At 38.0% G+C, this 12,686-nt stretch overlaps 1 protein-coding gene across 1 annotated transcript; it reads left to right on the top strand.

The window, feature by feature from the left end:
- Nucleotides 1-6,422: 6,422 nt before the first annotated feature.
- On the top strand, nucleotides 6,423-10,481 carry hspb7 (heat shock protein family, member 7 (cardiovascular)). The gene is made up of 3 exons (XM_050065094.1): nucleotides 6,423-6,843; nucleotides 9,527-9,651; nucleotides 9,812-10,481. The coding sequence occupies exons 1-3, from the start codon at nucleotides 6,666-6,668 to the stop codon at nucleotides 9,989-9,991; spliced, it is 483 nt and encodes a 160-aa protein (XP_049921051.1). The 5' UTR covers nucleotides 6,423-6,665; the 3' UTR covers nucleotides 9,992-10,481.
- Nucleotides 10,482-12,686: the final 2,205 nt, after the last annotated feature.

Here is a 12,686-nt window from a genome sequence, read left to right as displayed (position 1 = left end):
GAGACATCTGTGGGGACTGAACTCTCCCCCGCCTGTCCGGGCCATACACTCTTCCTCCATCTATTCCCTCATCTTGATGAAATAAGAGAGGAAGGAAGAGAGAAGAAACTATCAGGAGCAAAATGTACCTAACTGTAATTGAGGTAGAGTTTAATGGAGTTTAATCGATTGTTTTTGCACATACTTGTGATTGTGGTTTAGAATTGGAGCCATGCTTTCGATGAAAGGCCCATGACACCTCCAGAAGGCTCATCGGCAACACCTGGTGTCCCGCTTTTACTCCCTTGTACCCTGCTGGGGCCCAAGTGGCTTTGAGGGCCTGATGCTGGGCCTGACCTTGAATTCCCATTTCTTTAAGCAGCCTGGTAGTTGACATATGCAAGTCTCAAACTATGTCATGTTTGGTCCTTGAATTTGAGGAAACGGGGCTTGGAAAGTCCTTGAACGGTCCTTGAATTTGATGTTTAAGACGGTGTGGGAGCCATGGCAAAGCTGTTAACTTTCCAGGCCCTCAACTACTGGTCAGTGAAATAGCATGATATGATGGGCACCCACTTACAAAACTTTGCTCCATAGCACCACTGGTGTTCAAAAACTTTATTTATTTTGTTTGATTTTCAGAAACAAGGTGGTGAATTAAAAGTTTTATTATGATTATCTGTCCTCCATTACCATGAGAGCTCTATTCAGTGTGATTACCATTTTACACCTCAAATGGATATGAGCAGATGTCATTGCTATGACCTTCCTTTTGTCAGTGATTGGCTTCAAAGACTCATTTGAAAACCCCCCGGAGGCCAGAAGAGGACATTCAACATGGAGCAGTGATCATGAGTCCTGTAAATGTTCCACACTTTGTAGGAAATCAAGGTTTTGTTTCTGAATTCCAGCAGAGTGCTCAAGGTCACGGTAATCATTGTTCAGATCCTGTACAACACACACACACACACACACACACACACACACACACAGACTTCAAATGAGCCTTAAGTTAATGTTTATTTGCTTCAGTTCCTCCTCCCCTTCAGGCTTTCATTTAGCACTTGTGTTATTATAGAGATTTGAAATCTGCATGCTGTGAGTGTCAGTCACACTCTCACGCATACACGCACATATGCACCATGGAAATGTACACACATACTGACTGCTTTTCTCAGTGTAAAAACCTGTTTCCATGGGAACAGAACATCTAGGCGACCATAGAGCCAGACAGGAGGGTACTTTGCTTAACTCTCACAAACAATCATCGTTGACAACCTGGGACGTTTCACCTCAGGCAAATATGATAAAAGGCAAATCATATTACGTCACACAGTATTCAAATCCAAAAACTCAAAAATGAATATATTCACAAATAAATAGAGGGCCAAGTTACAGGTTAAATGTCCTCTAAATGTCCTCTTGCTTACAGAGCAGTGAAATACAAAACTAAATCCAAGATTAGCTGAGATTTAATTTCATAAACTGAGAGGGAAACAAACAGCAATAGGATTTATTTTATAAATTCAACTTACAACTTCACAATATTGATTTGACATTTAGAACTTGAGCACTACAGCAATCAAACCCAGTTGTATCACAGGATGTCGATTGAACCTGCTGCTCCTGTGTATTCTGTACATTTAGTCTTGTAATGTGTATACAAGCAACAGTAAACAAAGCAGTAAGAAATTATTTTCTCTTTTTTTATATGTTTATCAAATTTCAAGGGGAATATACAAACAGAACAACACAACTCAGCTTACAAATCAAACATCTATAAAGGTAAGAGACTCAGGAATTACACACTATAACTAAAAGAAAGAAAAACGAATGACAAGACACGTTAGTCCCCCACCACATAAACCCTCTTATGAGAATAGTTGAAATATCCAATATCAATATAAGACATAAAATGCTCCCATGTTCTATGCAACACACCATCTTTCGAGTGCAGGATACACGTCAAATAATCCAAAGAAATATATTCAAGCATGACCTGATGCCATTGTGTTTTAGCTGGAATTCTGTCTGATATCCAATTCAGAAGTATGCACTTACTTGCACAGAATGTTAGCTGTTTATAGAGTTTACCTTTAAACCATTTGATATACCAAGTAGCATGTATTTTGGATCATTTCTTAGATCAGTGGCTAAGATTTTATGAATTTCCTGCCCAATAACATCCCAAAACATCTATATCTTCCAGCAAGACCCCAGTGGCTGAGACTACCTCTATTTTGCACTTGAGGCATTGAGAGAAGTCCATATTAAACTTACAGTGATGGAAAGAGGATATATGAGCTCTGTGAATAGCTTTTATTCTATTACAAACACTTCAGATTTTTGCACTTTCCCATTCACCATCCCATTTATCATCTGTAATATTTATATTTAGCTCATTTCCCCACATTTCCTTCAGCTGACATGTGCCTATAGTACCATGCCCTTTGAGATATTATGAAAAAAGCTTATCGAATTTCCCTCCTGTAGAAAGAAAAGCTGCCTCTCTGTGCATGAAGGACTCTGATTTGAGAGCAGTAGTGTCCTTCCCAACAAAATCCTTTATATGCAAGTAATGGGAAAAGTCCCATGAATGAATCCATCAGATAAATCACCAAGGTTAGAGATACCAGGTTCTGTTACACGTGGTAAGAAATCAAGATTATCACGTATTGGAGTGAAGACAGAGGTGATTTGAGATCTACCCTCTAGACAAATGTTTTGATTTCTAATAGAATTAGTCTTAAAGCTTATGTCTTAAAGCTGCATTAATCAGTATTTTTTTTATATTAACAACGACTCAAACAATGATGCATAATATAAAATGCTGCTCTTCAATAACAAAAAAAAGTTTTAAAGGTAAACTTTTAATTAACCTTTTTTCCCCTATATTTTGGCTGAATGACTGATTGCATCCTAGTCAAATGAAATAAAATCAGCAGTTCATTGGCTTATTCTGTCTGTTATTGGATTAAAATAGAGCAGTTACATTTTAAAAAAAAAATAAAAAAGTAAATGGATGAAATGTAAATACTTTTTTTTCCTTTTTTACATTTTCAGTAAAATTTAAAAAATATTTTTCTTCGTCCAACAAATGTACATTTCAGTATTTATATTATTCAAATTTAAGGCAGAATAATGTCTACATTTAAATAAAAATATGAATAAATGTTTCGAAAACATGTTTTTCAAGGGAAGTGCAGCTTTTTATAGAAGGATATTACCATATGAAGGTCGGTGAAGCAGTGAGTGGCGCCCCCAGTCTTATGGGCCTATAGTGTTCATGAATATGTGTGTAACTGCATTTGCCTACAAAGCTGACCATCTACTTATGAAAATAAATTAGCAGCAGTGAAATGACCTTCCAGCTCAGCCACTGTGTGTCTGTCACTGTGGGACTTGTCACTCTGCCTGCGACATTATGTAACACGCAGCAGCTGAGGCAGACGCAACCCAAACACAAGTGTGTGTGTGTGTGTGTGTGTGTGTGTGTGTGAGTGTGTCAGTGCTCCATGTAGGCAGATAGGAATGCATACACAAACACACACATATAGAGGTGACTCAATGTCACGGTGAGACAAGGTGGATTACTGAAAGCTAGATCAGATTGACTCTCTTACGTTTCTTCCTGTCACACTGTTTGTCATAATCCCTGTGTTCCTGGCCGGCTGCCTGAAGTTATTCTTGGCAATATTTCATATCATTATTACATTATTTAAAAATGTTGTCTCTATCTTTGGTACTAGATTAACTGCAGGATGAACATTATTTATCCCCAACCAAAATGTATTTATGTATTTAAGTGTAAGGAGCCAGCAACTTTCTGGTTGCAAGCCTGCCTTTCTGTTCTCTACAATCACAATTTTAATTAAAAGTGAAAGAAAAAAAGAAAAGTAATCATCCCAACATAATTTCAACAACATAAATTACGCATAAAATTTAATCATCTGCTAAATTAGATGCATTCAACTGTACAAACCATATTTCATATGTGATCAACCTCGCTTCATACTCCAAACTTTTACTTGTAAACTCCTTTATTTCACACTGTGACAATGCTTTTCTGTCTTTATTGATTATTGAGGCTCCAGCAGAGAAATGTCCCACTTTCAGGGTGTCTTGAATGCAACAACCTGTTGGCGCTTTACTATGTTTTCCAGCCTTTCCCATTCCAACCTTTTGTTTATTAATCTCTCCTTAATCTCAGTGTCTCTATTCGACAACCTCTCATCTTTGTCCAACTCTCGTCATCTCACCCATCGGTGCTCACCCAATTCCTACTGGACCTTCCCTGCACACACCCCTCAGTCACTTTCATCCCATCTTTTCTCTAATATAGCAGTCTGGTCACGCAGGGCTCTTTATTGATACAGTCCTGATTGTTTATTCGAACACCAATGCTAATGGAATAAGGCATCCTACAGTTTTTTTTGTTTGTTTGTTTGTTTTTGGGTGTGATGTAACCAGTTTTCAAATTTCTAAATAAGGCATAATTTGATGCTGCATATGAGAGGTTGGCAGATTTCAGGGATTTAATTTGACCCCTTGTTACAGGCTGCCTTTTGTTTATGAGTTGCAAGCAGTTCAACCAAATGTAATGCAACTTAAATGGTTTTTGCAAAGGTTGAAGATGTGAAACGATCCATATTTCATTATAAATAAAAAAGCAAAGATTTTTATTTATTGATTAATTTAATTTAATTTAATTTAATTTAATTTAATTTAATTTAATTTAATTTAATTTAATCTATAAATAAATTTTAAAAAATCTTTGCTTTTTCATTTATTATGAAATATGGACTGTTTCACATCATTAGACTTTAATTTAATTTAATTTAGTTTAATTAAATTCAATTTAATATGATTTAATTTAATTTTGTTTAACTGAATTGAATTGAATTGAATTTTATTTAATTTCATTTTTACTTGCAACCCATCTGTGGTCCCAACCTCCAGGTTGAGAACCACTGATTGGGGTTAAAGACTTTTATTTCGTTGCATAATTTAAAAAAAAGCAGCCCTTTGAAATATATTCAACTTTTTAAAAAACTGAGATACCAGCTGAGTTCAGTTTGACCTTTCCTGTGTCAAAATGCCCGAAGACATTAATTAGAAATTTGTGTGACCAACATCAGTGACGTTTCATAACACATTTTGCAGACAACCACTTGCTTTGGTCTCAATGACAACATCAGAGGTGGAAAACACCGTTTTCAATCAAATGTCAATATGAACCAAAAGTGTTACTTCTGTTACTATGGAGAGGAGGAGGCTCTGTGTGCTCGCTGACAGGGAGACAGTGAGTTGCTGGGCTGAATTTAGACCTTCAGCTGGGGGCTCTGAGCTATAGAGCTCTTATCTGATAAGACTGAAAGCACCTATCACTGTCTGGTGTCATTTGTAATGCTGGGTAACCTTTCAAACATAGCTTCAAAACAAAAGACGGCAACCTTTGTGAGTTTTATTTCAACCGCGCACTGCCTTGAATTTCGATTTCAGGATAACTGTGATGGCAGCTATTTGATGTTTGGCATTGTGGTGTCAATCAATAACAGAATGATGCCTTGTATATGTCACACATTTCATAGGCAATCCACTCTTGGCTGCAAAGACAACGTACAAATCAAATACGTAATGTCAATGAGCCCATAAATGGATTTTAATGGATACGCTGTCAGCAACGAGAGAGGAGAGCAGAGAGTGTTTTCTAATCATGATGGCCTGTGCTCTCTGTGCAGATATTAATAGCCACAAAGCAATGTCACTACTAAGTCCCCTGCTCCCTCTGACGGCTTTGTTTTCAAGCACATTCTTTCCATCTTTGTTTTGCTCTTAACTTATCCTCTGAGATAAGAGGCAAGGCTCCCCTTTTCACTTTTCAATTCACTTCCACCCAGCTCAGCGGGAGAAAGAGCAGCGTTTTCCGACAAATCATTTGGCGTTAATGTTGTGTGCTCAGAGGTTTAACATATGAGAGATTAAATCAATAAACAGATGTCAGAAGTCTCTCTAATGAGATGAAACCATGCTGTGAAAACATTTGACACTTAATGGCAGAACCATGTGAGGATCCAGTTTCAGGACAAAGGCGCTGGATGTTAGGAGAGCAGAGCAGATTGATGGAGCAGTGGAGTGCAGGGGGAGAATTAAAGAGAGGAGAGGGAAGCTATTTCAGGGATGGTGTGTCTGAAATGACAACTGTTGACCCCTCTTACCCTCTGCTCTTTCTCTACCTCTCTCTATCAAACCCCGCTCTCTCTCTCGCCTGCTCTTAACCTCATAGCCTCAATGCCCAGAACATTTCAAACCACAGACCCCTGTGTCGATCGCTCGGTGAGTCTCACGATAAATATAGAACACCATTACCCTTTCCCAATGAGCTCTGACACACGTGCGCAACCGCCCAACCAAACATGGGGCCGTACAGTATATAAGGGCCAAGGCTGGGTGGCTGCAGGAGAGTGGGAAAACAAGTGATTTTACCTAACACAAGCAAGAAGAAATATAGAGAGAAAAAGGACAGAAAGAACAGAAAGACAACAGAAGAGCTGTGTGAATTATTTCTTACATTTAAGCCTCTGGAAGACTCCCAGAGGAGCCACAAGAAGAAGCAACTCTCTCCGCCTCCCTCTTTCCCTCCCTTCACTCTCCTCCTCTGCCTTTCCCAGCACTCTCACCCATCCATGAGTGCGACCAACTCCTCTGCCTATCGATCGGAGCGTAGTTTCCACCAGACTTCATCCTCGTCCTCGTCCTCATCTTCATCCTCTAGTAACCCATACATGGAGAAAAGCCGGGGACTGTTCGCTGAGGACTTTGGCTCCTTCATGGGGCCTGGGAGTGATGCCTTGGGGTTTTCCAGTAAGTTTGAAGCAATTTAAGGTCTCTGTAACTCATTTTGTATACAAAAGTGGTTTGAAATGATAGCAACAGCAGGTTGAGGAGACAGATTTATGTCTGTGCTTGGAAGAGATTTGAGTAAAGTGGGGTGTTTTTCTACACAAAGCGGTGATAAAATATGGCCGAGGTGACAGTTCAGAGGAGGGAGGACTGAGTTCAAAAGACAAAGGCAATTGGTGGTTGATGTGTGTGTACAAATATGTTTCTAAGCAAGAGTGCAGCCATAGTTTGATGGTGTAACTAAAGTGTAAAAAGAAAAATGGAAAGAAAACAGATTTACACAAAGGAAAACCCAAGTTGGAGCTGCAGTTTTGAAGAAAGGGAGGCACTGCTTGGCTTTCTCTTCCAGGTTTTCCAAGTTTCTACAAATGCACATTAAGGTCAGGACACATTTCACTTTACAGTGCTTGGTTCATCCTCTAGCTCAGTCATGTGCGAATCCAGTGTGAACTGTTCTGTATTGGCTCACTGCTGGCACACACAGAAGTGTCAGTATGTGACATCTGCACTTTAAAGGGACTCAGAGTCCGTGCGGCCCATGTGTCAGGGGCAGAGCTCAAGTGTTTTGGAACCATTGTTGGAATCCCATAGGTGCATCACAGGAGCCTGAGGGTGGGTGCAGCTAAAGGGAAAGCAAGGCACACACACACACACACACACGCATACTCACACATGCACGCACACAAGCAAGCCGGGGAATGCTGTACTGGCTGCCATGTGTGACTTCACACACTGAGTATCTGGAATGACGCCTGCATAAGGAATGACCAGATGGTTGCCCGGTGACCGGTGTACACAGCAAATACATACACACGCACACGCAGTTGGAATGATGTCACACTGTCAAGCTGACCTGCATACGTTAAGTCAGAGCTAATATCTCAAACACGAGCATTTCCAGTCATTGTGTCATGTGTTAGTTCTTCACTGAGCTCAGACCCACTGAGGACAGACAGACACTGACGCATCAGACTGTATGATGATCATGTGTTTCTCTACTGTATCCCCATACAGATCATCAAAGCTGCACTCATCAATACTTTTTATATTAACCACAGATTAAGTGACTGTAATGTGTAATGTGAAAGGTGTCACTCATAGTGAAAAGTTTCACCCCACTCTGCAGTTCCTCTCAGCTATACAGTCCTTATTTAGCCTTTTATTTAGCTCATTGTTTTCCCTCCTCCAAACTCTGCTCTCATCTACTTCATTTTTTAGTGAAATGCCTCTGATGGATCTGTTGGCTAACTGCCCAGCACAAAACAGGAGAGAGACAAAGTTAGCAAGTGGTTGGGGAAGAGAAAAAATTCATAGTATCTGCTAAAAACAAATGCTGAAATCACACTATTGATTTATCTGAACTGTGACTTTACAGTGACTCTCTGTAGCTGCCATCTTAATACAATAACGTATACAGCCAAGATGCTGTAGTGCTGGCTATGGTATAACCACAGAGAGGCAATCATACAATTTTCAAATTTGTTCCACAACTAGGAAAACTATGTTCATACTTCTCATAGCCATTTAACTCAAACCAATTCCAAAAATCTAGCAATCTAACTTTTCCAGGTCTAACTCTGTCAAAGCTTATAAAGATACTTAACCAGGCTCAACAGACTAGTTCAGGCAGTAACAAACTGTTTTTTTTTAAGTTTGTATTTACATTAATTTGTTGGAAAACCAAATAAATGGTATAAACTACTATCAGAGCCACATTATGGGCTATGACACATTTCAGTTCAAACAGTAAGTGCTTTAGAAAGTGGGCTCAGGAGGTGAAGCAGGTCGTCCACTTCTACTAGTTGTAAGATCGGTGATTCGATTCCATGCTCCTCAGGTCCACTTGTTGAATACTTGGGCAAGATACCGAAACGCCAAAATTAGTGCGTGTGAATGTTAAACTGATGAGCATGTGGGACAGTGTATGGTAGCCTCAGCCACTAGTGTATGAATGTGTGTGTGAATGGATGAAAGTGGCATGAAGTCTAAAGCAGCTTTGAATGATCGCAAGACTAGAAAGGCGTTATACAAATGCAAGTACAATGAAGCAGCTAAATGGGATTCAGCCAGCATTAATTTTCCCACTGCGACGTGTCAAAAGGTCTTAATGTAAAATACATATTTTTTTTAGCTAATTGTAGTGAAGGGTTAACATTTTTTATTTTAAAGGTCACAAAACACAAAGGTATATGTTTTAAAATTACATCACTTGGCCAGATCAGCCTCTTTAGAAAACCTAAAATCTCTCAGCTGCCTTGGAGGTAACAGAGAGGTGACCTTGAGACTGTTGTTATGTGTATGGCTATTTATGGAAAGACCCACTGAAACAGAAATAATGAGCCTAAATAATGTTTGATTCTAGTATGGATTCTAAGTCATCTGCATGTAACACAAATGAAAATAAGTAAAAAATGTTCAATGGCATGATGTGTTTGAAATTAATGAGAGCCTGTAACATGTCTACAATTGATCCCTAATGAAACACCACCTGCAGGTATTGTAATTATCACCAGAAATATGTTTCCTCTCTTAGCATGCAGTGACAATGACAATTCTGTGGAAATTAATTGTTAAAGAAAGAAAGAAAGAAAGATCTGAGTCCCCCTGTGGTCTGACATCCTCTCTCATCTTGTGGTGGGTTTAGGCGGATCTGGAAACATCAAGACTCTTGGGGATTCGTACCAGTTCACAGTTGACGTGCGAGACTTCTCCCCTGAAGATGTCATCGTCACCACATCCAACAACCAGATTGAAGTTCGAGCAGAAAAGGTGGGCAGGCTTCCATTTGATTTACGATGGTTACATAAGTCCTTAAAACAATGTTGGTGTCTGGGTAGGTTGGGGTCTGCTGAGTGGAAAAACCACTTCACACAGCATCTTTCCACAGTCATGAAAAATGAAGTCATTTGTAATGTTCTGTCTTTCACAGTTGGCCCAGGATGGTTCAGTGATGAACACTTTCACACACAAGTGCCAGCTACCTGAGGATGTGGACCCCACCTCAGTGACATCATCACTGGGCACCGAGGGGACCCTAACAGTCAGGGCACGGCGACATCCGGCCAAACACGAGCTTGTACAAACCTTCCGCACCGAGATCAAGATCTAGAGAGGGACCTGCTTTCTTATCATAAACCTCTCACTTTTTGTGATTTTATGCAACTTCCTTTATTTCCTGTCTTCACTCAAACCATTCTTTACTTTAAACACTCAACAGAGAGTTGGCACTGTGCTCTATGAAACATGCCACGTCCTCCTTCGTGACTGCAACAATGCCTGTCGCTGCTCATTTATATTCTGACATAGTCCACCATACACAGCAGCAATAGGTCATACCTACGTGTAACATATTGAGGCACAGGGGCTGGACATGTACAGCATTCTCACAAAGACACACACACGCACACACACACACACACACACACACACACACACACACACACACAGCAATTGACTGATCAGTTCACTTCTAACACAGTTCTAAAAACGAAAACTCACCTCTGAAATTGATGGTTGTCACGTTAATAATAATTTATTGTATATTATTATTTGTGTGAATAAAAATTATCCTGCTTTGACAATAAACATCTGACAACGTGTGAGCCTTTTGATTGAATTATGACAAATTGTTTTCATCAAAGGTTTGAAAAGAGTTTGGTTTTAACAGCCAATGGAGAGTACAGGCTATATATTCTTTTGTTAGAAACTTACACATCTTGGGTATTTAAAAACCTGATTTCTATATTTATATATTATACTATTCTATACTATACATTACACTACACTACACTACACTACACTACACTATACTATACTATACTATACTATACTATACACTACACTATACTATACTATACTATACTATACTATACACTAGACTACACTACACTGTACTGTACTGTACTGTACTGTACTGTATTGTACTATACGAAACACTACACTACACTGTACTGTTCTATACTATACTATACACTACACAACACTATACTGTACTGTACTATATTATACTATACTGTACACTACACTACACTATACTGTACTGTACTATATACTATACTATACTACACTATACTGTACTGTACTATACTATACTATACACTACACTACACTGTACTGTACTATATTATACTATACTATACACTACACCACACTACACTATACTGTACTGTACTATATAATACTATACTATACTATACACTACACTACACTACACTACACTACACTACACTACACTGTACTGTACTGTACACTACACTGCACTGTACTATATTATACTATACACTACACTACACTATACTGTACTGTATTATATAATATTATACTATACACAACACTACACTATACTATACTGTACTGTACTGTACTGTACTATACTATACACTACACTGTACTGTTCTATACTATACTATACTATACTATACACTACACTACTCTATACTGCACTGTACTGTACTATATTATACTATACTATACTATACACTACACTACACTGTACTGTACTATATTATACTACACTATACTATACTATACACTACACTACACTGTACTGTACTATATTATACTATACTGTACACTACACTACACTGTACTGTACTATATTATACTACACTATACTATACTATACACTACACTACACTGTACTGTACTGTACTGTACTATACTATGCTATACACTACACTATATTATTACTATACTATACTATACTATACTATACTATACACTACACCCCATTACACTACACTACACTAGAGACACTAGACACTGAATGTGTCTTTTATGACTATGGCTGGTCTTGGGGTCCTCTTTTCTTTGTGTCCCAATGTCAATGTAAAGCACTTTGTAACCTGCGTTAAAAAAGGTGCTATATAAATAAAGTTTTACTTACTTACTAACTTTACTATACTATACTATACTATACTATACTACACACCACTACACTATACTATAGTACACTACACTACACTACACTACACTATAGTACACTATACTATGCTATGCTATACTATAGTATATTATACTACACTATGATATGCTATACTATACTATATTATACTACTATACTATACTATGCTATGCTATGCTATGCTATGCTACACTACACAACACCATACTATACTATACTATGCTTTGCTATTCTATACTGTACTGTGCTATACTATAATATATAATATGCTATATACTATTACTATACTATACCACACTACACTATACTATACTGTACTGTAATTTTCTAATTTACTATACTATGCTATTTTATACTATACTATACTATGCTTTGCTATTCTATACTGTACTGTGCTATACTATATTATATAATATACTATATACTATTACTATACTATACTACACTACACTATACTATACTATACTGTACTGTAATTTTCTAATTTACTATACTATGCTATTTTATACTATACTATAATATTCTATACTATACTAATAATACAACTGTACCCAAAACTACAGATAAATCATGCAAAAACCAGAAACGATGGATTACCAAAATCTGAAAAGATGGACAATGAGCTGTAAAGCAGCAGCCTACAATATAAGGAGAGGCAAAAAAGAACTAAATTACAAAGCACAACTTGAAGGAACTGATGGGATTGCATTTCACTGGAGTTGTACCTTGTGGGAAATAATAAAATATGAAAAAGAAACTCTGTATTTGGTTTCAGCTCTAAATTTTTGGTGGAGGGTGTGTTAGAGGACATTACCTTGATATCAAATCCTTGCTAAGTTGCTGCCCGACGAATTAATGATCCGTTTTGAATGTATGATTGACCCAACGACATTGTTTTCTT

The sequence above is a fragment of the Epinephelus moara genome, chromosome 16, assembly GCF_006386435.1.
Source record: "Epinephelus moara isolate mb chromosome 16, YSFRI_EMoa_1.0, whole genome shotgun sequence".
Taxonomy (NCBI): domain Eukaryota; kingdom Metazoa; phylum Chordata; class Actinopteri; order Perciformes; family Serranidae; genus Epinephelus; species Epinephelus moara.
Note: the sequence above shows the minus strand (reverse complement) of the source record. Positions and strands in the feature narration are given on the sequence as shown.